The sequence below is a fragment of the Onychomys torridus genome, chromosome 4 (assembly GCF_903995425.1).
Source record: "Onychomys torridus chromosome 4, mOncTor1.1, whole genome shotgun sequence".
NCBI lineage: Eukaryota > Metazoa > Chordata > Mammalia > Rodentia > Cricetidae > Onychomys > Onychomys torridus.
In genome coordinates, this window is record NC_050446.1 from 137,272,902 (window position 1) to 137,297,967 (window position 25,066).

The following is a 25,066-nucleotide window of genomic DNA, read 5'->3' on the forward strand; positions in this document are numbered from 1 at the left end:
TCGGGAGGCAGAGCCAGGAGGATCTCTGTGAGTTTGAGGCCAGCCTGGGCTACCAAATGAGTTCCAGAAAAGGCGCAAAGCTACACAGAAAAACCCTGTCTGGAGGGGAAAAAAAAATTGCCGGGCGGTGGTGGCACACGCCTGTAATCCCAGCACTCAGGCAGAGGCAGGTGGATCTCTGTGAGTTCCAGGACAGCCTCCAAAGCTACAGAGAAACCCTGTCTTGAAAAACAAAAACAAACAAACAAAAAAAAGACTTAAATAAACTTGATGAGTTTGACACAAATTTGTGTTGCTTCATTCAAAGAGGGAACTCACCCATGACTCGACTTGCTTTTGGACAGTCATGGACACAGTGATCTTGGTGGGTACCTTTACTTAGCTAGTCAATGCTGGGACAGAGAGGAGTAGGGTGCTGTTGGAGAAATGTCCACTTGGGAAATTTACTTGAAACCCCACTCCTGACACTAAACAATTAAAACAAAACCTTAGACAAACTAGTTTGAATTGATTTTGAGCAAAGAAATGATTCATGAATTGGGCAGCACTCTGAACCAGTAACAGTGCAGAGAACTCCACCCAGCAACTAGGCATGTGGTATTTATATACAGAAGAGAAAATGTGACACGCAAAACAGCTTAATTGTTTACAGCTCAATTTCAGCATGTCTGTTTGGGGTATGGTGTGTCTTAATACTTATCTCCTTTGAAATTTGATGTGTCTTTCAGTTTGTCGTGTTTCAGTTGTTGTGTCTGATTCTAGGTTACGTGCTGGATTTGATATGATTACTTGGTTTCTGACAATAGTTGCAGGGAGGTAGTCACTCTGAATGCATGTTCACTTGCTACTTTAAGATAGTTGTAGCAGGAAGTTTTCCTGTATCCCAACTGGTCCTGCAGCCACTGGAACCCAATTAAACACACAGAGGCTTATATTACTTGCAAACTGTATGGTCTATAGCAGGCCTCTTGTTAGCTAGTTCTTATCTTAAATTAACCCATTTCTATAAATCTACACTTTGCCACATGGCTTGTGACTTACCAATACCTTTACATCTTGCTTTTCCTGGCGGTGGTTTGCAATGTCTGCCTTGCCTCTCCTTTCTCTTCCTGTCTATCTGTTTGGATATCCTGCCTGTCTCTAAGCTGTCTTGCCATAGGCCAAATGACTTTATTTATCAACCAATCAGAGCAACACATTCACAGCATACAGAACAGATAGTCCTCAGGTGGAATATACTGGCCAGCTATGTATCCAGTGTGAATTTCTCCCAAGAGAAGCCTGAGGCTAGAGTGTAAGGGCAGAACACTGATGCCACTTCTATCAGTTATGTCTCAGAATGTATTCCATTAAAACACTCTGTGTCATCTATAGTATTTTATGAATTAACTTAGGTATTGTGTGTCTTAAGCGTCAGAATGTTTTGGGATCTGCCCTATTGGTAATTAAGTCTCTGTTATGCAGTGGGAACTAGACCATGATCAGGGTAAATGTATCATTCAGTTGACAACATCCCAGAATGAACAAGGTAAAGAAAGGCAGCATTTGCAGTATTCTGAACATGTGTCTCAGAATGTTTAAATAGATGTAGTAGTCTACACTGTTCAGGCAGAATTTTTGGTTTGCTATGTTTTCTTGTGTTTTGAGACAGAGTTTTGCTATGTAGCCTAGATTGACCTCGAATTTGGAATTCTACAGCTTTAGCATCTCTTTAGGACTGAGATTACAGTATATATACCACCATGCTAATAGTCATAAGTACTTTTATAGGTATATATGTTATTTGTAGTTAAAGATTTGAATGTTGTATATCTTAGTTTTGTTTTCTGTTGCTGTGATTAAATACCCAAGCAAAAGCAACTTAAGAGAGAAGGGTTTTTTATTTAGCACACAATTTGAAGTTATTGTTCATCATTTTTTGGAAATTATGGTGGTAGGAACTTAAAGCAGCTAGTTACATTATATGCACAGTCAAGAGTAGAGAGTATGAATTAATGCATGCTGGTATTAAGTTCATTTTTTTTTTCTTTTATATAGCCCAGGTCCCATGCCTTAGGGAATGATTTTTGTCTCCATATAGACAGATAGGATCTTAATTTTGTGACCAAGCACAAAGCACATATTACTTGAAAGATGCTGGGTGGGTTTGTTTTATTTGTTTGTTTGTTGTTGTTGTTGTTGTTGTTGTTTGTTTCTCTGTGTAGCCCTGGAACTAGCTTTGTAGACCAGGCTGGCCTCGAACTCACAGAGGCCTGCCTCTGCCTCCCAAGTGCTGGGGTTAAAGGTATGCTCCACCACTGCAAAGCTGAAATAGGTTGATTTTACTGTGTTCTAAGTTATTGGCTCCCTCACACTCTCATTGGCATCTGATTCTTCGTGGCGTTTTTTTTTTTTTGAGCTGAGGATCGAACCCAGTTGTACCACTGAGCTAAATCCCCAACCCTGGCATCTGACTCTTATTAGTGTTGCTTTGTTTTTTTTCCAGAGAGGGTTTCTCTGTATGGTCCTGGCTGTCCTGGATCTCACACTGTGGACCAAGCTGGCCTTGAACTCACAGAGATCCACCTGTCTCTGCCTCCCAAGTGCTGGGACCAAAGGTGGTGTGGGCCACTACCACCCGGCTAGTGACTTCATTTTTAGCAAAGCTTTTCTTCTACAATATGGGCCAAATGTGCATAAGGTAGAGCAATAGTAACCTGCTTGTTCACTCTATGCTGAATAACCATTACATTTCGTGTAGTTTGTTGTTTGTTTCCTTTGCATCTTCATGTGAAGTCACTTTGTCATATTCCATTAACACTTACATGCTCTCCTTTCCTCTGAGGTTAATACTGATTGTCAACTAGATAGAATTTAGAATCATTTAGGAGACAGATCTCTGGGCATGTATATAAGGGAGTGGTTTTTAGGTTGAGTTTATTGAGATGGGGAGACATACCCTAAGAGTGAGCCAGAGCCATTCAATGGGCTATGATCCCAGGCTGAATAAAAAGAAAGCAAGCTGGACAACCAAGTACCAGCCTTTTCCATTCCCTGCTTTCTGACTATGAATGTAACCTGGCTAACTGCTTCTTGCTCCTGCCACTGTGATTTCCGAAAAGTGATGGACTGTATTTTTAAACTGTGAGTCAAAATAAATCTTTCCTTCCATAAATTGCTCTTTAAAAAAAAAATAAATAAATAAATAAAAAAAGCTTTATTTATTTGTTTGTTTGTTGTTTATTTATTTATTATGGATACAGCATTCTGCCTACATGCATGCTTGCAGTCCAGAAGAGGGTACCAGATCTCATTACAGATGGTTGTGAGCCACCATGTGGTTTGGTTGCTGGGAATTGAACTGAGGACCCCTGGAAGAACAGCCAGTGCTCTTAACCACTGAGCCATCTCTCCAGCCCCCCATAAATTGCTCTTGTTGGGTGTAGCAGGAGATCTTCTCTCCAGGTCCCACCAAGGCCCTGCAGTCCCACAACCCACGTATAAAATAATCACTCAGGTGCTTATATTACTTATAAACTATATGACCGTGGCAGCCTTCTTGTTACCTACTTTTTCTATCTTAAATTAACCCATTTCTATTAATCTATAAATTGCCACATGGCTTGTGGCTTACCGGTACCTTACATCTCGCTTGTCATGGCTCCGGCTGGCAGGTCTCTCTTCTCAGCTTTCCACTTCCCCCAATTCTCTTCTCTGCTTGTCCCGCCTATACTTCCTGCCTGGCTACTGGCCAATCAGTGTTTTATTTATTAACCAATCAGAGCAACTCATTTGACATACAGAACATCCCACAGCAGTTGGGCATTTTGTCACAACAACAAAAAAGTAACATGTTCATACTTTGCACTGTTCTCTGTCCTTTTTATGGTAATCCTCCCTCCCTAGGTGTTTTAACAGCCTGTCGTCAAAATTAGACTTCTGTACCAAGAAATGGAACTTGGTCTCAGCAAGCGCAGTATGTGTTCTTAACTGTTGAGCTGGAATTAAAGGTATCTATCATGCTAGCTGTGGTGATTTTTTTTTTTTTATAATTTAATTTTACATATCAGTCATGGAGTCCCCTGTCCTCCCTCTCCCCGCCTTCCTCACAGCCCCACCCCCCACCCCCCATTCCCATCTCCTCCAGTGCAAAGACTCCCCTGGGGATTCAGCTCAACCTGGTAGATTCAGTCCAGGCAGGTCCAGTCCCCCCCTCCTGGGCTGAGAGAAGTGTCCCTGCATAAGCCCCAGGTTCCAAACAGCTAGCTCATGCACTAAGGACAGGGCCTGGTCCCACTGCCTGAGTGCCTCCCAAATAGTTCAAGCTAATCTACTGTCTCACTTACCCAGAGGGCCTGATTCAGTTGGGGGCTCCTCAGCTATTGGTTCATAGTTCATGTGTTTCCATTAGTTTGGCTATTTGTCCCTGTGCTTTGCCCAATCTTGGTCTCAACAATTCTCGTTCATACAATCCCTTCTCTTTCTTGACAATTGGACTCCACCTGGGGCCTGGCCCTGTGGTGATATTTTATTTGTATGTTAATAAATAAAGTTTGCCTGGAGATCAGAGGACATAGCCAGCCATAAACAAAAATCAGGTGGGGGGTAGGGTAGCACACACCTTTCATCCAATCACTTGGCAGGCTATGTGTGTTCAAGGACACGACCAAGGTGGTGACACACCTTTAATCCCAGTACTAACCAGAGACCTGGAAGTCTGTACAGACAGGCAGTGATGAGGAAGTGAGGTGGCTGGACTAAGAGCCAATGAGAAGGCAGAACAGCAAGGCAATAAAAACACAGGTTAGACAGGAAGGAGCACGTTCTCTTTGGAAACTACAGCAGCGTGATGAGCTAAGGTTAGCTGGTGGCTATTCCTATTTCTCTGATCTCTACGGCTTTCACCCCTGTATTTGGCTCTGTGTTTCTATTTTTTTTTTTTTTTTTTTTTTAGCTGAGGATTGAACCCAGGGCCTTGCGCTTGCTAGGCAAGCGCTCTACCACTGAGCTAAATCCCCAACCCAGTGTTTCTTATTTAATAAGAGTGTTTAGAAATTCATCTGCAGCTTTGTTTTTGTTTGGTTTTTGGTTTTTGAGATAGGGTTTCTCAGGCTGGTCTGGAGCTGAATCCTGCCTCTCTGCCTTCTGAGTGCTGGGATTAAAGGCCACCACCACCCCACTAGTTTGTTTTGAGATTGGATAATGTGGTACCTGTAGGTTTGTTAGTTCTGCTTAAGATTGCTTTTGTTATTCAGGGTCTTCTTTAATTCCATGTGAATATAGAATTGCTTTTTTATGTTTCCATGATGACTGCTTTTGGAATTTCGTTGATTCTGTAGATTACTTTGGATAGTTATGGACTTTTAAATACTAATTTTTCCAATCCATGAACATAATGTGGTTTTTTTCCTCCATGTTTATGTGTGTCCTCTTTAGTTTCTTTCTTCTATGTAAATGATCTAGGGATCATTTACAGCCTTATTTCAATTTGTTCCTGGTACTGGAAATTGAACACAAGGCTTTGTACTTGATTTTTTTTTTAAATTAAGTTAACAGCTTTGTTATTAATGTATAAAAGTTCTACTGATTTTTTTTTATTAATATAGATTTTTGTGTCTAAACGTTTAAAGTCATTTATCAGTCCTGACAGTTTTTTGGTGTAATTTTTATTTTTCTATGCAATAAAGCCAGCTAGATGGCTCAGTGAGTAAAGACCTTTGCCAATGACAATCTTGAGTTTGATTCCCAGGATCCACGTGGTAGGAGGAGAGGACCAATATTTGAAAGTTGTCCTTTAGCCGGGTGGTGGTGGTGCACGCCTTTAATCCCAGCACTTGGGAGACAGAGGCAGGCAGATCTCTGTGAGTTTGAGGCTAGCATGGGCTACAGAGTGAGTTCTAGAAAAGGTGCCAAAGCTGCACAGAGAAACCCTGTCTTGGAAAAAAAAAAAATAAAAGGGAAGAAAAGAAAAGTTGTCCTTTGACCTAAACATGTACTCAGATGATTTTTGTTTTGTTTTGTTTTTAAATCATACCTCCAAAAAGGGACAACATATGTAGAAATTCATACTGGTTGCATTTTTACCAGCAATTGATAGAGCCCGTTTACCAAAAAATTAAAAAAAATAATATTTCCATTAGGGATAAATCCTACGTGTTTAGTTGGTCCTGTAAAATATTGGAATTGGGGTGGTGGTGGCGAACGCCCTTAATCCCAGCACTCGGGAGGCAGAGGCAGGTGGATCTCTTGTGAGTTTGAGGCCAGCCTGGTCTACAGAGCGAGATCCAAGAAAGGCACAAAGTTGCACAGAGAAACCCTGTCTCAAAAAACATATATATATTGGAATTTGTGAAGTTGAGGTCATTCAAGCATCACAGTGAAATACATACCTTGAATTTGTGATGATGCTGGTGTAAATAAATTTACCACACTTCTCTCACAAGAACGTGGAACACAATTATATTCAGTACCTAATACTTGGTAATAGTAATTGGCTGCTACTGGCGCATACATTTTTTAGGCTATATTTTTCATTGTTGTCTTACAGTTTATTCCTATATAGGGCCAGCAAGATGGTTTAGCAGGTAGAAAGAAGTTTATGGCACTACAGGTTTGATGACCTGAATTTGCATCTGTGATGTTCTCATGTTGCTAACTGACACATTTCTCAAAAAACTAGCCCAGTTGTTTCACAATGAGCAACTGGCTAAGCCTTTCTAGCAGGTATATAGTACTATTTGTCCTGGTTTTATTTTGAATTATGCCCACTGAGACTGGCTGCTTTGACTTGGCTCAGAGGTAACCAGGGCACTTTGTATGTACTAAACACCCTTGGCTCAGGAATCAATCTAGCACCAAGAAGGAAGAAATGAGTGGAGGACATTGGAAGGGAGGAAGGAATATCAAAAAATGACAGTAGTCTTAGACAGTAACAGTTCTTAACACAGAAATTATCTTAATGACCTGATAGCCACTAATAACTAATTTTCCTATGCTTTTTCCCCTTTGTTTTTGCTTCTTTGGGGTCCTTTATTATAAAACTGTTGTCTTATTGGTGTGGTGGCACATCCTAACACTCTAGAGGCTAAAGCAGGTGGATTCTGAGTACAAAATTAGCTTGGGCTATACCATCTTTGGAACTTTTATTTCATTTTATAGTTTTGCTCAATTGTAGAATTGAAAATAAAGCTAATTAAAATATTTAAATAATTTCATCATTTTGTTGCTTATTTCTTTTTACATCCCAACCATAGTTTCCCCTCCCCCCTTTCCTTCCAGTCCCTCTCACTCTACCTCCCCTTTTCCCTCCACCCATCCACTCAGTTTCTCTTGAGAAAAGGGCAAGCTTCCATGGATATCAACCAATCATGGTATAGCAGGTTGCATTGAGACTAGACACCTCTCCTGTTAAGATGAGGCAATCTGGTAGGAGATAAGGGTCCCAAAAGCAGGCAACAGAATCAGAGACATCCCCTGCTCCCACTGTTAGGAAAGCCACAAGAACACCAAACTACACAATTAATAAATGGGACAGAAAAACTTCTGTAAGGCAAAGGGCACCATCAAAAGGACAAAATGGTAACCTACAGAATGAGAAAAGATCTTCACCAACCCTACATCTGACAGAGGACTGATATCCAAATATGTAAAGAACTCTAAACTAGACATTAACAAATCAAATAATTCAATTGAAAAATCGGGTAGAGGGGGCTGGAGAGATGGCTCAGCAGTTAAGAGCACTGACTGCTCCTCCAGAGGTCCTGAGTTCAATTCCCAGCAACCACATGGTGTCTCACAACCTCTCTAATGGGATCTGATGCCCTCCCCTGGCTTAGAGGCATACATGCAGACAGAGCACTCATACATAAAATAAATATATACATTTTTTAAACAAATGGGGTAGAGATCTAAACAGAATTCTCAGCAGAGGAATCTCAAATGGCTGAGAATCATGTTAAGAAATATTCAACATCCTTAGCTGGCTTCAGGAAAATGCAAATCAAAACAATTTTCTGAGATTCCATCTTACATCTGTCAGAATGGCTAAGATCTAAAACACAAGTGACAGCTCATGCTGTTGAGGATGTAGAGTAAGTGGAACACTTTTCCATTGCTAGTAGGAGTGCAAACTTGTACAGCCACTATGGAAATCAATATGGTGGTTTCTCAGAAAATTGGGAATTGATCTATCTTGACCCAGCTATACACTCCTGGGCATATAACCAAAGGACGTTCTATACCACAAGGATACCTCCTTAACTATGTTCATAGCTTTATTCATAATAGCCAGAAAGTGGAAATATGGTGATAGATTATTTTGTACACTAATAAACTTTGCCTGAAGATCAGAGGACAGAACAAGCCATTAAACATATTAAACATAGAGGCCAGACAGTGGTGGCACACACCTTTAATTCCAGCACTTGAGATCTCATGCCTTTGCTTGGGAAGTCACATACTTTGTAAGGCATGAGGAGACAAGTACTAAAGGCATTTTAACTGAGGAAGCTTTTTGGCAGAAGCATCCCTTTCAGCTAGAGGCTTTTCTGCCTGAGGAGCCCTAGAGGTAAGAGGTGGTTTGTCCCTTTGTGTCTCTGATCTTTCAGTATTTTTTTTTAATTAAAAACGGTTTATAAATGTTACATGGAAACAATCTAGATGTCCCTCAAGTGAAGAATAGATAAAGAAAATGGGGTAGGTTTACATAATGGAGTATTACTCAGCTGTTAGGACATAATTTCATCCTTTGACAAGATTTCATTACAAATTGCATTTTATTAACACATAAAGCTATTTAGATTTTTTTTTTTTTTTTGTCTTACCCTTTGTCAGTCAATTCCATTTTTCATTTGTGATTTCTTGGCAGGAAGTTGATCAGTGGCCTCTTATAACCCCCTGCAATGAACTCTTTCCTGATCTTGCTGTCTTCTCTTTTGTTCATCATCAGTCTGTCTGAGGATGTCGGGGGGGGGGGGGGGGGCACGACAAAAAAAAAAACACTTAGAAGCTGGTGGCATACACCTTTAATTCCTGAAATTAAAGGCAGGCTGAACTCTGAGTTTTGAAGTCTATCTGGTCCATATGTCGAGTTCCAGGCCTGCTAGGACTATATAGTGAGACCCTGTTTGGGGGGCGGGGGAGATGACGGTCTGGAGAGATGGCTCAGAGGTTAAGAGCACTGACTGCGCTTCCAGAGGTCCTGAGTTCAATTCCCAGCAACCACATAGTGGCTCACAACCATCTGTAATGAGATCTGGTGCCCTCTTCTGGCCTGCAGTCATATATGCTGTATACATAATAAATAAATAAATCTTAAAAAAAAAAAAAAAAGGAAAAAAGATGACAAAAGACCACACACCTCAAGTAAGCAGCTAGTGCTTTAGGAGACACCAGCTATGTATCCTGGAACCCCATTCTGTGTCTTCATGGACTTAGTTTTGATACCATAAATGAAGGGCTCAGCTCCCAGCACTGACACTCTCAAGCCTTTTGTTTTCTTTTGCTTTTTAGCCAACAAGCTCTAAGTCAGTATTCCCATAACCTCTGCTATATTGGTTACTTTTTTATTGCTTCTAAGAACAAAAATCTTTGTCAGAAAAAGTGTCTCAGGTAGTCTATCCACCAACCTTCCTCACTCCATCTGTCTGTTACCCCAGACTCAGTTCTCAGGGTTACCTCTAGCACTACAGCAGAACTCCAGTTGCAGTGTGTCTCTTGTGTGCATGCACCACCCCCACAATCCTCCTCAGCTCCTGTAGACCATCCCTCCCTGCCTGTCCCTTTCTGCCTCATTGTTGTGACCCAGCCCCCAATTCTGGTGGACACCCCATACTTGTCTGCAGGCAACACCTGCCAGAAAACCAGCCTCCAACACCATCAAGCATGCCTCCAAGAATATAGCAGCTGAGCAACACTCGGCCAACACTCTGAAAATCTAGAGAGGAAACAGAAACCAAGGAACAAAACGCCCACCCAACCAAGACAAATTCAGAAATCAGAACCTAGACCTATAATCACCTCAGACCCAAATGCCTACATGCTAGCATAAGAACACAATATTAGCCAGGGAATATATCACCACTAGAGCCCAGCTATCCTACCACAGCAGGTCCTGAATATTCCAATATAGTTGAAGCACAAGAAAAAGACCTATGAGGATGATAGAGGACCTTAAAGAAATCCAGGAAAACACAACCCATTGGAGGTAATGAATAAATCCCTTAAAGAAAGCCAAGAAAATACAAAACAGTTGAAGGAAACAAAACTATTGAAGACCTAAAAATGGAAATAGAAACAATAAAGAAAACACAAACAGAGAATTCTTGGAATGAAAAATTTAGGAATGCAAAGCAGGAGTCTTCACCAACATAATGTAAGAGATAGAAGAGAGAATCTCAGACATTGAAGATAAAAGAAATGGATACATTAGTACAAGAAAATGTTAAATATAAGAAATTCCTGGCACAAAACATCCAGGAAATCTGGGACACTATGAAAGACCAAACATAGAAATAATAGTAATAGAGGAAGGAGAAGAATACTAGCTCGAAGGCCCAGAAAATATTTTCAACAAAATCATAGATAAAAATTTTTCTAACCTAAAGAAGGAAATGCCTATAAAGGTATAAGAAGCATCCAGAACACCAAATAGAGAAGATTGGAAAGGAAAGTCCCTTCACTACATAATAAAACATGAAATACAAAGAGCAAAGAAAAAAAGCATTAAAAGCTTCAAAGGAAAAAGGCTCAAATAACATAAAGGCAGACCTATTAGAATTACACCTGCTTCTCAGTGGAGACTCTAAAAGCCAGAAAGGCTTAGATGTGCTGCAGACTCTTAAGAGACAAGAAATACTAGCTCAGCTTACTATACCCAGCAAAACTTTTCAATCACCATAAATGGAGAAAATAAAGTATTCCTCAACATCAAGGATAGACATTACCTCAGGATAAAGGGTTGGAAGAAGATATTCCAAGCAAATGGACTTAAGAAGCCAGAATACAGATCGGAAAAACTAAAGCATCTCTTGAAAACCCAAAAGAAAGGGGGAAAGTATCTTCAACTAAAACTCAAGTACAAGTGGATCAAAGATCTCATTATAAAACTAGACATGCTGGCAAAGGCAGGCAGATCTCTGAATTCAAGGCTAGCCTGGTCTACAGAGCTAGTTGCAGGACAGCCAGAGCTACACAAAGAAACCCTATTTTAAAGACAAACCAAACATACTGAACCTGATAAAGTGGAGAGCAGCCTTGAATTCATTGGCACAGGAGACAACTTTGTGACCATAACATCAATAGTGCAGGCACTAAGATCAAAAATTATGGGACCATATGACACTGGAAGCTTATATAAGGCAACAGACACCATCATTCGGACAAAGAGGGAGCCAACAGAATGGGAGAAGATTTTTATAAACTTTACATCTGATAAAGGTCTAATATCCAAAATATATAAAGAACTCAAGAAACTAGATATTAAAAAACCAAATAATCCAATAATTAAAATGGAGTACAGCTCTAAATAGAATTCTCAATACAGGGGGTTGGGGATTAGCTCAGTGGTAGAGCACTTGCCTAGCAAGCACAAGGCCCTGGGTTCGATCCTCAGCTCCACATACAAAAATAAATAAATAAATAAATAAAAGAATTCTCAATACAGGAATCATAAATGGCTGAGAAACACTTAAGAAATGTTTAATATTCTTAGCCTTCAAGGAAATGCAGATCAAAACTACATTTCAGATTCTATCTTAACGAGTCAGAATGGCAAAGATCAATAATACAAGTGACAGCCAGTGCTGGTAAGGGTGTGGTGCAAGGGGAACACTCCTCCATTGTTGGTGGGAGTGCAAACTTATACAGCCACTATGGAAATCAATATGGCATTTTCTTAGGAAATTGGGAAATCGATCTACTTCGAGACCATCTATAGCATTCTTGGGCATATACTCAAACAACACTCCATCCTACCACAAGGACTCAACTGTCAGAAACTGGAAACCATCCAGATGTCCTTCAGCTGAAGACTGGATAAGAAAATGAGATACATTTACATAATGGAGTGGTGGTTTGGGGGCGGGGTGGGGGCATCATGAAATTTGCAGGCAAACGGATGCAACTAGAAAAAACTAGTGAGGTAGCCAGCCCAGACCCAGAAAGACAGAAATATATATCACTTATAAGTGGATATTAAGTGTTAGGTAAATGATAATCAAGCTATAATCCACAGACCCAGACAGCTCCAGTGGGAGGGACAGCTGGAATTGGGGGACGCTTGGAGGGTGGTGTGGAAACCTAGTCTTGTAGCAAGTCTTTCTTTGTACTGCCAGCTCCCAAATAATGACACAGAGACTTATTAATTATGAAAACTTGGCCTTAGGTTTGGTTTGTCCCACTAGCTCTTGTAACTTAAATTAACCCATTTATCTTAGTCTATGTTCTGTTGCATGGTTTGTTACCTCGTCTCTCCAGAGTACTCATGCTGCTTTCTCTGCTCTTTTCTGAGTCCTCCCTGTCCCTAGAAATGCTGCCTAACCTCTTCCTGTCTAGCTATTGGCCGTTCAACCCTTTATTAAGCCAATCATAGTGACACATCTTCACACAGTGTAAAGGAATGTTCTGCAACACTTCCTAACATCTATGAAGATAATACTAGAGGGGCTGGAGAGATGGCTCAGCAGTTAAGAGCACAGGCTGTTCTTCCAGAGGTACTGAGTTCAATTCCCAGCAACCACATGATGGCTCACAACCATCTGTAATGAGATCTGTTCCCCTCTTCTGGCCTCTACAAGCATGCATGTAGGCAGAACACTGTATACACAATAAATATATATATCTTAAAATTTTTTTAAAAAAGATACTAGAGAGGACTCTTCGTAATGGAGAACACAGAGTGTGAACTGGCCATATTTTTCCCAGTGGTGGGACTGGGGTTACATTTGGTTGGGTTGTTGACTGAAGAAGTCCACTGGACCCTGGCTGATGCTAGGACAGAAGGTCTGAAAACTGGAAGCAAAGCCCCATTGCCAAGGACAACTTCCACACAGCACATTGAATATAGAGGGGTGAGGCTGATAGGGGCTTAGAGCCTTCTCTCTCTCTCTTTTTTTCAAATTATTATTATATTTGTGTTTTAATTTTACACATCAGCCATGGGTTCCCCTGTCCTCCCCCCTACTGCCCCCGCCCCTACCTTCCCCCCATCTCCTCCCCTACATTCCCATCTCCTCCAGGGACAAGACTCCCTTGGGGATTCATTTAAACCTGGTGGATTCAGTACAGGCAGGTCCAGTCCCCTCCTTCCAGGCTGAGCAAAGTGTCCCTGTGTAAGCCCAAGGTTCCAAACAGCAAGCTCATGCACTAAGGACAGGTCCTGGTCCCACAGCCTGGATGCCTCCCAAACAGTTCAAGCTATTCAGTTGTCTCACTTATCCAGAGGGCCCTGATCCAGCTGGGAGCTCTACAGCCTTTGGTTCATAATTCATGTGCTTCCGTTCATTTGGCTATTTGTCCCTGTGTTTTTTCCAATCTTGGGCTCAAGAATTCACGCCCTTAAAGTCCCTCCTCTTTCTCCACAATTGGACACCTGGATCTCCACCTGGGGCCTGGCTGAGGATCTCTGCATCCACTTCCATCAGTTATTGGATGAGAGTTCCAGCTCAACTGTTAGGGTGTTTCGCTATCTGATCACCAGACTAGGTCAGATCAGGCTTTCTCTCGACCACTGCCAGCAGTCTACAGAGGATGTGTCATTGTGGATTTCAGGGGACCTCTCCAGCACTCTGCCTATTCCTGTACTCATGTGGTCTTCATTTATTATGGTCTGTTATTCCTTGTTCTCCCTTTCTGTTCTTGATCCACCTGGGATCTCCTCCTCCCCTAAGTGTTCTTTCCCTCAAACCTTGCCCTTCATTACTCCCACTGTTGTCCAGGTTATTCATGTAGATCTCATCCATTTCTCTGTCATTGGGTGATCCCTGTGTCTTTCCTAGGGTCCCGTTTTCTAGGTAGCCTCCCTGGAGTTGTGTAGCAGTCTAGTCATCTTTGTTTTACATCTAGTATCCTCCTATGAGTGAGTACATACCATGTTTGTCCTTCTGAGTCTGGGTTACCTCACTCAGGATGATTTTTTTCTAAATCCATCCATTTGCCTGCAAACCTCATGATGGCGTTGTTTTTCTCTGCTGAGTAGTACTCCATTGTGTATATGTACCATATTTTCTTTATCCATTCTTCAGTTGAAGGGCATCTAGGTTGTTTCCAGGTTCTGGCTATTACAAACAATGCTGATATGAACATAGCTGAGCAAATGCCCTTGTGGTATGATTGAGCATTCCTTGGGTATATGCCCAAGAGTGCTACAGCTGGGTCTTGGGGGAGATGGATTCCCCATTTTCTAAGGAAGCGCCATATTGATTTCCAAAGTGGCTGTACAAGCTTGCATTCCCACCAGCAGTGGAGGAGAGTTCCCCTTGCTCCACATCCTCTCCAGCATAAGCTGTCTTCTGTGTTTTTGATCTTAGCCACTCTGACAGGTGTAAGGTGGTATCTCAGAGTCGTTTTGATTTGCATTTCCCGGATAATTAGGGATGTTGAGCAATTCCTTAAATGTCTTTCAGCCATTTGAACTTCCTCTGTTGAGAATTCTCTGTTTAGTTCTATAGCCCATTTCTTAATTGGACTGTTGGGCATTTTGATGTCTAATTTCTTGAGTTCTTTATATATTCTGGATATCAGCCCTCTGTCAGATGTGGGGTTGGTGAAGACCTTTTCCCATTCTGTAGGCTGTCACTTTGTCTTGTTGACCGTGTCCTTTGCTCTACAAAAGCTTCTCAGTTTCAACAGATCCCATTGATTGATTGATTGTTTCTTTCAGTGTCTGTGCTACTGGTGTTATATTTAGAAAGTGATCTCCAGTGCCAATGCGTTCAATACTACTTCCTACTTTCTCTTCTATCAGGTTCAGAGTAACTGGATTTATGTTGAGGTCTTTGATCCACTTGGACTTACGTTTTGTGCACATTGACAGATATGGATCTATTTGCAGCCTTCTACATATTGACATCCAGTTATGCCAGCACCATTTGTTGAAGATGCTTTCTTTTTTCCATTGTATATTTTTGGCTTCTTTGTCAAAAATTATATGTTCATAGGTGTGTGGGTTAATGTCAGGGTCTTCAATTCGATTCCATTGGTCCACATGTCGGTTTTTATGCCAGTACCAAGCTGTTTTTATTACGGTAGCTTTATAGTAGAGCTTGAGGTCAGGGATTGTGATGCCTCCGGAGGTTGTTTTATTGTACAGTATTCTTTTGGCTACTCTGGGTTTTTTGTTTTTCCATATGAAATTGAGTATGATTCTTTACAGATCTGTGAAGAATTTTGTTGGTAATTTGATGGGGATTGTGTTGAATCTGTAGATTGCTTTTGGTAAGATCGCCATTTTTACTATGTTAATCCTGCCTATTGATGAGCATGGGAGGTCTTTCCATTTTCTGACATCTTCTTCAATTTCTTTTTTCAGGGACTTAAAGTTCTTGTCATATAGGTCCTTCACATGCTTAGAGTAACCTCAAGGTATTTTATGTCATTTGTGGCTATTGTAAAGGGTGATGTATCTCTGATTTCCTTCTCAGTCTGTTTGTCTATTGTATATAGGAGGGCTATATTTTTTTGAGTTGATCTTGTATCCTGCTATGTTGCTGAAGGTTTTTCTTTGCTGTATCAGTGCCTTGGTTGAATTTTTGGGGTCACTCATGTATACTATCATGTCATCTGCAAATAGGGAAAGCTTGACTTCTTCCTTTCCAATTTGTATCCCCTTAATCTCCTTATGTTGTCTTATAGCTCTGGCTAGAACTTCAAGTATTATATTGAATAAGAATGGGGAGAGGGGACAGCTTTGCCTTGCTCCTGATTTTAGTGGTATTGTTTTGAGCTTCTCTCCATTTAATTTGATATTGGCTGTTGGCTTGCTATAGATTGCCTTTATTATGTTTAGGTATGTTCCCTGTATTCCTGATCGCTCCGAGACCTTTATCATGAAGGGGTGTTGGATTTTGTCAAATGCCTTTTCTGCATCTAGTGAGATGATCATGTGGTTTTTTTCTTTGAATTTGTTTATATGGTGTATTACATTGACGGACTTTTGTATATTGAACCACCCTTGCATCTCTGGGATGAAGCCTACTTGATCATGGTGGATAATTGTTTTGATGTGTTCTTGGAGTCTGTTTGCCAGAATTTTATTGAGCATTTTTGCATCAATGTTCATGAGGGAGATTGGTCTGTAGTTCTCTTTCTTTGTTGCATCTTTGTTTGGTTTAGGAATCAGGGTAATTGTAGCCTCATAGAAGGAGTTTGGTAATATACCTTCTGCTTCTATTGTGTGGAACAATTTAAAGAGTATTGGTATTAAGTCTTCCTTGAAGATCTGGTAGAATTCTGCCCTGAAACCATCTGGTCCAGGGCTTTTTTTGGTTGGGAGACTTTTAATGACTGATTCTATTTCCTTAGGGGTTATTGGACTATTTAAATGGTTTATCTGGTCTTAATTTAACTTAGGTATGTGGTACCTATTCAGAAATTTATCCATTTCTTTTAGATTTTCCAGTTTTGTGGAGTGGAGGTTTTTGAAGTATGACCTGATGATTCTCTGGATTTCCTCATTGTCTGTTGTTAGTCCCCCTTTTCATTTCTGATTTTGTTAATTTGGATGCGCTCTCTCTGTCTTTTGGTTAGTTTGGATAAGGGCTTATGTATCTTGTTGATCTTCTCAAAGAACCAACTCTTTGTTTCATTAATCCTTTGTATTGTTCTCTTTATTTCTATTTTATTGATTTCAGCTCTCAATTTGATAATTTCTTGGCATCTGTTCCTCCTGGGAGACTTTGCTTCTTCCTGTTCAAGGACTTTCAGGTGTGCTGTCAAGTCGCTAGGGTGAGATTTCTCCAGCTTCTTCATGTGGGCATTTAGTGCTATGAATTTCCCTCTTAGCACTGCTTTCATAGTGTCCCATAAGTTTGGGTATGTGGTGTATTCATTTTCATTGATCTCTAGGAAGTCTTTAATTTCTTTCTTCCTTTCTTCCTTAACCCATTGGTGATTCAGTTGACCATCATTCAGTTTCCATGAGATTGTAGGGTTTCTGTAGTTTTTTCTGTTGTTGAAATGTAACTTTAAACCATGGTGGTCTGATAGAACACAGGAGGTTATTCCAATTGTTTTGTATCTGTAGAGATTTGCTTTGTGGCCAAGTATGTGGTTGATTTTAGAGAAGGTTCCATGGGGTGCTGAGAAGAAGGTATATTCTTTTTTGTTCAGGTGGAATGTTCTGTAGATATCGATTAAGTCCATTTGAGCCATAACATCAGTAAAGTCCATTATGTCTCTGTTAAGTTTCAATTTGGCCGATCTGTCCAGAGGTGAAAGTGGGGTGTTGAAGTCTCCCACTATTAATGTGTGGGGTTTTATATGTGATTTAAGCTTTAGTAATGTTTCTTTTACATATGTGGGTGCCCTTGTGTTTGGGGCATAAATGTTCAAAATTGAGACTTCATCTTGGTGGATCTTTCCTGTAATGTCCTTCATCATCTCTTTTGATTGATTTTAGTTTGAAGTCTATTTTGCTGGATATTAGGATGGCTACACCAGCTTGCTTCTTAAGACCATTTGATTGGAAAGTCTTTTCTCAGCCTTTTATTCTTAGGAGGTGTCTGTCTTTGAATTTGAGGTGTGTTTCTTGTATGCAGCAGAAAGATGTTTTCGTATCCATTCTGTTAGTCTGTGTCTTTTTGGAGGTGAATTTAAGTCCATTGATATTAAGGGATATTAATGACCAGTGATTTTTCGTTCCTGTTATTTTTATTTTTTGGTGGTAGTGTGTGTGTACTTCTCTTCTTTGGGGTTTACTGTTGTGGTGTTATCTATTGCCTATGTTCTCATGGGTGTATCTGCCTTCCTTAGGTTGGAATTTTCCTTCTAGTGCTTTCTGTAGGGCTTGATTTGTGGATAAGTATTGTTTAAATCTGGTTTTGTCTTGGAAGGTCTTGTTCACTCCAACTATGATGATTGAAAGTTTTGCTGGGTATATTAGTCTAGGCTGACATCCATGGTCTCTTCGTGTCTGCATTATATCTGTCCAGGTCCTTCTGGCTTTCAAAGTCTCCATTGAGAAATCGGGTGTTATTCTGATGGGTTTGCCTTTATAAGTCACTTGGCTTTTTTTCCTTTGCTGCCCTTAATATTCTTTCTTTATTCTGTACATTTAGTTGTTTAATTACTATGTGGCGATGGGACTTTTTTTGAGGGTCTAGTCTGTTTGGTGTTCTATAGGCTTCTTGTATCTTCATAGGCATTTCCTTCTTTAAGTTGGGAAAGTTTTCTTCTATGATCTTGTTAAATATATTTTCTATGCCTTTGAGTTGGTATTCTTCTCCTTCCTCTATCCCTATTATCCGTAGGTTTGGTCTTTTCATGGTGTCCCAAATTTCTTGGACATTTTGGGTCCTGACTTTGTTGGTTTTAGTGTTTTGTTTGACTGATGAATCTATTTCTTCTACTATATCTTCAATACCAGAGATCCTCTTTTCCATCTCTTGCATTCTGTTGATTATACTTGCCTCTGAAGTTCCTGTTTGTTTATTCAGATTTTCTATTTCCAGCATTCCTTCTGCTAGTGCCTTCTTCATTTTTTCGATTTCCCTCTTCAGGTCTTGGAGTGTCTCCCTTGCTTTTTCATGATTTTCTTTCAAGGACTTATTGTTTTCTTCTGCTTTAATTGTCCTTTCCTCTAGTTTTTTTTATAGCGTTCTTCCCATTTTTTGTTTGTCTGTTCCTCCACTTTATTTTTCATTTCTTCTATATAAGGCTCTAGCCTCTTCATGATGTTACTTATAAGGTTGTTTTCTTCTTCTTCCATTCCGTGATGTTCAGGTCTACCTGTTGGAGAAGGGATAGGTTCTGGTGATGCTGTATTGCTCTTTATTTTGTTGTATGTACTTCTGCCTTGGCGTCTGCCCATCTCCTCGTGTGTTCGTTCTTGGTCTTATCAGTGTACTTGGTCCAGACAGAGCTGACAGATTTAGGGAGCCTCTCTCTGGTCCAGATGGAAGCTCTGGGCTGGATGAGAGCTCTGGTCCAGATGAGAGTGCTGGCCGGATAGGAGCTGGGGGGTTGGACTCTGAGTCTCATGAAGTCCCTGGGGTCTCCTTATCTTGTCCAGATGGGAGTTCCTCTTATCCAGATGGGAGTTCCGGCACAGGATGGCGGCTCTGGTACAGATGGGAGTTCCAGGGCAGGATGGAATGCTGGACACTGGTCTCTAAGTCTCCGGAAGTGGCTGGGGTCTCCAGCAGATGGGTGTGGGGGCAAGGTGTTGAGGTTGTAGTGTCCACTGGAGGGTTTCTCTCTGGTCCAGATGGGAGTTGGATGGGAGCTGGGGGCTGGTCTCTGAGTCTCAGGAAGTGGCTGGGGTCTCGAAAAATATGGAACGCTTCACGAATTTGCTGTCATCCTTGCGCAGGGGCCATGCTAATCTTCTCTGTATCGTTCCAATTTTAGTATATGTGCTGCTGAAGCGAGCACGAGCCTTCACTCTTATATTATAGTTTTTTCTGTGTGAGAAGGTACTTTGCAGGGTATAGAAAGAAACCTGGCCACCAAACCAACCACTAAAACCTTCACATACAACCTGTCCTGCCTACAAAATGTCCTGGGTCCACAGTGGTATACAACTTGGGGAATGACCAACCAGTATTTGATTTAACTTGAACTGGAAACTGGATAGCACAGAGACTTAGGGTAGAACCAAACAGACTGAAAAAAAAAAAAAATCAATGAAGTGTTTCCTAATAATATTCTGATATACTCATAGATTGATGCCTTGTCCAGTTGTCGTCAGAGAGGCTTACTCCAGTAGCAAATGGGAGTGGGTGCAGAGACTCAGAGCCAGACATTATTGTGAGGAGTCTAAATTGGAGATCTCCATTGGGTCCCTCCTTGGAGATTAGGGAACCCTGAGGAAGAGGGGGTGGAAAGACTCGTAGGAGTCAGAGGGGATGGAGGATACCAGGAGAACGTGGCCCACTGAATCAACTAAGCAGGGCTTTAGTGGGCTCCCAGACTGAAACAACAAGCACAAGGCACGCACAGGTCGACATCAGGTCTTGTGTGTGTATGTTGTGGCTGTTAGCTTAGTATTTTTGTGAGGTTCCTAACAGTGGGAGCAGGTGTATCTCTGACTCTTTTGCATGTTCTTGAGACTCTTTTCCTCCTAATGGTTGCTTTGTTCAGCCTTGATATGAGAGGGCTTTTGATACAATCTATATGCATCCTAATCTTGAACTCTTCTTCTTGTCCCCACTTGCTGATTTCAGGGATTATAGGTAGTCTCAGTCTTGTGCCTCCAAAAAGATACTTTGGAGGTTACAAATAAGGGGTTATATTAAAAGATGGATAATATTGGGCTAGAGAAAAGGCTCAGTAGTTGAGTTTGTACTGCTCTTGCAGAGGACCCAAGTTGAGTTCCCAGCAGCCTTGTGGGGTGGGTAACAACCATCTGTTATTCCAGCTTTAAGGGATCCACTGCCTCTATCTGGTCTCCACAGTCATCTGCCTGTACTCTGTGCACTTACCTACACATAGATGCACACATACATGATTAAAAATAAAAATATTTTAATGTTTAGAGCAAGCTTCTGATTGGTTTCAAGCACAGACACTTGTGTCCCTTCAGTATTTTCTTATTCACCTTCCTGGGAGCAACCTCATATTCTGACCATCTATTCTGCAGTCTCTCTGGGCCAGTCTAAGTTTTTAATGAAAGCTTCATTACAATAAGCCTGATAGTAAATCACAAATTGGTCTTTTACCTGTTCAGACTGGCTTCAGGAACCAAGGATCAAACCCAGTCTCATGCATTCGGGCAAGCTCTTTCCCACTGAATTGGGGATATACCCAAACAAACAAACAAACAAACAAAAACCCAGTATTTAGTTGGGCCGTGGTAGTGCATGTCTTTTTTTTTTTTTTTTTTTTTCTGAGACAGGGTTTCTCTGTGTAGCTTTGCACCTTTTCCTGGAACTTACTCAGTAGCCCAGGCTGGCCTTGAACTCACAGAGATCCACCTGGCTCTGCCTCCCGAGTGCTGGGATTAAAGGCGTGCGCCACCACCGCCTGGCATAACTTCTAAATGTGTATTTTAAGTTTCAGGGTCCAGTTTCCTCATTCGACACAGAGGCCTGGGTTCCAGGGTTCCCTGTGAGCAGCTATTAAGAGTTCGTGTGAAAAGCTAGTTAAATGTTTTATCATGAGCAATTCTTTTTTTTTTTTTTTTTTCTATTTGGCTTTTTTTTGTTTGTTTTTATTTAATTAACTTTTTTTTCCATTTATTTTACATACCGACCATAGTTTCCCCTCCCTCCTCTCCTCCTGTTCCCCCTCCCATTTCCCCCTCTCCCCATCCACTCCTCCTTGCTCTTTTGTTCATATTTTATTATTTTCTTCAGTTTCTTTTTTTTTTTCTTTTTTTTTTCTTTTTTTTTGGTTTTTCGAGATAGGGTTTCTCTGTGTAGCTTTGCGCCTTTCCTGGATCTCACTCGGTAGACCAGGCTGGCCTTGAACTCACAGAGATCTACCTGGCTCTGCCTCCCGAGTGCTGGGATTAAAGGCGTGTGCCACCACTGCTCAGCCTTTTTTTTTTCCCTTCAGTTTCTTTAAAGGTTTTTTGTTTTGTTTTGTTCTTTTGTTTTTCGAGATAGGGTTTCTCTGTGTACCTTTGGAGCCTTTCCTGGAAATCGATCTGTAAACCAGGCTGGTCTCACACTCACAGAGATCTGCCTGGCTCTGCCTCCCTAGTGCTGGGATTAAAGGTGTGCTCCACCACCACCTGGCTTCTTTAAGATTTTGTTGTGGGTTTTTAAAGACGGGAATGGGGCTGGCCTTGAACTAGATCCTTTTGCCTCATCCTTCCAAGTAGCTGGGGTTACAGGCATGTACTACCACATCTAGCATAATTTTTTGCTTTTTTCTTTAAACTTTGTAGCTATATACCTCTATGTTCTGTATGTGTGGGTGTAGGTGTGCTTGGGGTTTTGATTGTCGCCTAATGTGCATACTAGGCAAGTCATCTGCCACTGAGCTGCATGCAGCCCCAGCCCCCTCTTTGCGTTTTGCTTTAGGGAGTACAATATTTAATACATATTCAGTTTTTAGAAACCTGCCCCACATATTTATTTATGGGGTGGAAGGGGGACACATATACCACAGCACACTTAGGAGGTCAGAAGATAACTTTTAGGAGCTATTTTCCTCTTTTGTCATTTGGGAACTCAAATTTAACTTGTCTGGCATGCCAGCAGTGCCCCTATCCACTGAGCATCTTGCTGGCCTAGGTTTTGAATTTTTCTCCATATTTTCCTTTATTCTCTTGTAGATTAATCTAACATGGCTGACCAGAGGCAGCGCTCACTCTCTACCTCCGGGGAATCATTATATCATGTTCTTGGGCTGGACAAGAATGCAACCTCGGATGACATTAAAAAGTCCTATCGGTAAGCAGCTGTGTTCCAAGGAAAAACCTTAATCTTCATCTGATTTCTTGTATATTTTACTAAGAACAATGACATTTCTTGGCAGACTCTTTTAATAGTTTCATTTCATCCTTACATATATAGTTTAATCCTAAGACTTAAAACTTACACTAGCCATGCGTGGTGGTGCATGTCTTTAATCTTAGCACTTGGGAAGCAGAGGCAAAGGGTATCTGTGTTTTGAATCTACATATTGAGTTCCAGGACAACCAGAGCTATGTAGACAGGCCCGTTCTCAAACAAACAAAACCCTGTTATACTGATGTTCTCTAGCATCAAAAAAGTAAACACATTTGGAAGATATTGCCAGCTATCTCCAGATCATGGGGTCAGGGTCTGTACCCTGGGCATAAACAGAACCTTTATAGTGCTGAATGTTGTACTTAACACAATGATGAGGTCTTTTTTTATCCTTTCATGACTGACTGGACTTGAAGAATATAGCTTTTAGACACAATATTATATACAGCAACCTAGAAAGGGGGCGGGGGACTCTACCTCAGATATGCTTGTGGTCCTCTACTTGTGTTGTTCTTTAATGTCATTATTATGTACTTCTGCCATCACCTTATTAGTCAGATAATGCAGTTAACTTGCCAGGACACTAGGGTTTGACAGTAGGATTTCCCCTTGAAAGTTAGCAGGAGTCATTGTGCTATAAGCTGTGCCCTACCCTTAGTACCTCAGGACTCTCCCATGTGCATGTATCCTAGTGGCGGGGAAGGTTGCCCTAAAGCAATTACAGAGATTTTTTTCACTCTGATGAGCCAGATCTCTGGAAAATTGAAAATTGAATGGGTAAGCATCTCTTTCCCTGGACTCTGATGGATGAATGTGAAATGCAAGACCAAGGTAGAGCCAGGAAATTGTTTTGGTTACAGGAAGCTGGCCTTGAAATATCACCCTGACAAGAACCCTGATAACCCAGAAGCTGCAGACAAGTTTAAGGAGATTAACAACGCACACGCCATCCTGACAGATGCCACGAAAAGAAACATTTATGACAAGTACGGCTCGCTGGGGCTCTATGTGGCTGAGCAATTTGGGGAGGAGAACGTCAACACCTACTTCGTACTCTCCAGCTGGTGGGCCAAGGTGAGGATGGGCCGCTGTCAGTGTGAGCTGCCACACTGAAGACATTGAAAATTCTAGTGCCCAGTAGGACTACAGACACTGAAAGATCTGTGCCTCCTTTCTCTTGACATGGTTTCTGGCCTAGAGCTGTTCTCTATCTACTGTACAACTGGCATGCTGGCCCATTCATGGCAGGCACAGTGCACAGTGTACATGGAGCAGAACTATTTTGCATTAACATGGTTTTCTCTGATGCATGGTGCCAAGTTATTAAAAAGATTGAGATAGGAAACAATTCTTTCATCATGGTGTGAGCAGGCATTTTGTTATCAGGGGAGGTTTAAAACCCCACTTTAGAAATGTTTGACTTACATAGTTTATTTTTTTAATTTATTTTAATTTTTGTTTTTCTCATCTGTCAGCCATGTACAAAGTCAGAATGATCTATCCCATAGCCCTTAGGTATAGGAAGCCTGATTTTGGCTTTTACTGGTTAGTCCTCAATCTTTATAGGTTTAGAGAGAAATCCATTATAGTTTTATAGGTGGGAATTTAAGAGGGAGAGAGCCATGCCATTTGAGTTAGACATGGAGGTCAGCTGCATTGCAGACCAGCAGACAGCTGCATTGCAGAAAGTTGGGAGTGAGACTTCAGAGAAAGAGTAAGGAAGCCCAAAGTACCAGCATACTTAGGCATTGGCCAACATCTTAATATAAAAGAAATAGAAGAGAACAAAAAAGAAGTTAAACCTTTCTGAGTTCAGAAAGGCAGGCAAACTCAATAAAACCTCATGGCAGCCTGTGCTCAGTCCCATCTTTACAAATTACTTTATTCTATTTCTTCCTGCCTTCACCCTTCTCCTGTAAAATACCCTTAGCATTAGCTATACATTCTGCAGCTCTTGTCCTGTCTTCTCTAGGGAGGTTCTTGTGTAATGGCCTATGGGCCCTTGAGGCTGTACAGTGCTAGTATTCTCTTTCCCAGGCCCTGTTCGTTGTCTGTGGCCTCCTCACCTGCTGCTACTGCTGCTGCTGTTTGTGCTGTTGCTTTAACTGCTGCTGTGGGAAGTGCAAGCCCAAGGCACCTGAGGGTGAAGAGACAGAATTTTACGTATCACCAGAAGACCTGGAGGCACAGCTGCAGTCTGATGAGAGGGGTGAGTGCCCACCCCAGGGCCCTGTGAGTGTGTGGGGTGGAGCCAGCACTGGCCCTGAACGGTGTCAACTGTCTTGTCAAACAGGAGGGCACTGACACTGTGCCGAGAGTGTTTGTGGTGGCATCTGGGACTGTTGAGGTGTGAACGTGGACACTTGAGGTAAAGCAGGTGCAGGGAGCTGTTCCTGCCCATAAACTGTGGTAGCCGTAGATCTGAGGGACCAAAGGTGGGGAGGGTGACAGGCAGGTGGGGAGGGCCGGGGGCT

At 41.4% G+C, this 25,066-nt stretch overlaps 1 protein-coding gene and 1 non-coding gene across 3 annotated transcripts in view; one reads left to right on the forward strand and one right to left on the reverse strand.

The window, feature by feature from the left end:
- The window catches only part of Dnajc5 (DnaJ heat shock protein family (Hsp40) member C5), a 42,837-nt gene that overhangs the window by 14,082 nt on the left and 3,689 nt on the right, over window positions 1-25,066 (forward strand). The window contains exons 2-5 of one of the 2 annotated variants that reach the window (XR_004944764.1): window positions 22,415-22,532; window positions 23,453-23,666; window positions 24,630-24,801; window positions 24,886-24,960. Coding sequence is in view for 1 of the 2 variants with exons in the window: in XM_036185227.1 (XP_036041120.1) it covers window positions 22,426-22,532; window positions 23,453-23,666; window positions 24,630-24,801 (493 nt within the window). In the remaining variant the exon portion in view is untranslated. The remainder of the gene's footprint in view (window positions 1-22,414; window positions 22,533-23,452; window positions 23,667-24,629; window positions 24,802-24,885; window positions 24,961-25,066) is intronic. The other variant, XM_036185227.1, reaches the window with a different exon arrangement.
- On the reverse strand, window positions 19,461-19,566 carry LOC118583344. Its single transcript, XR_004944915.1, has one exon. It is a non-coding gene; the product is annotated as a U6 spliceosomal RNA (small nuclear RNA).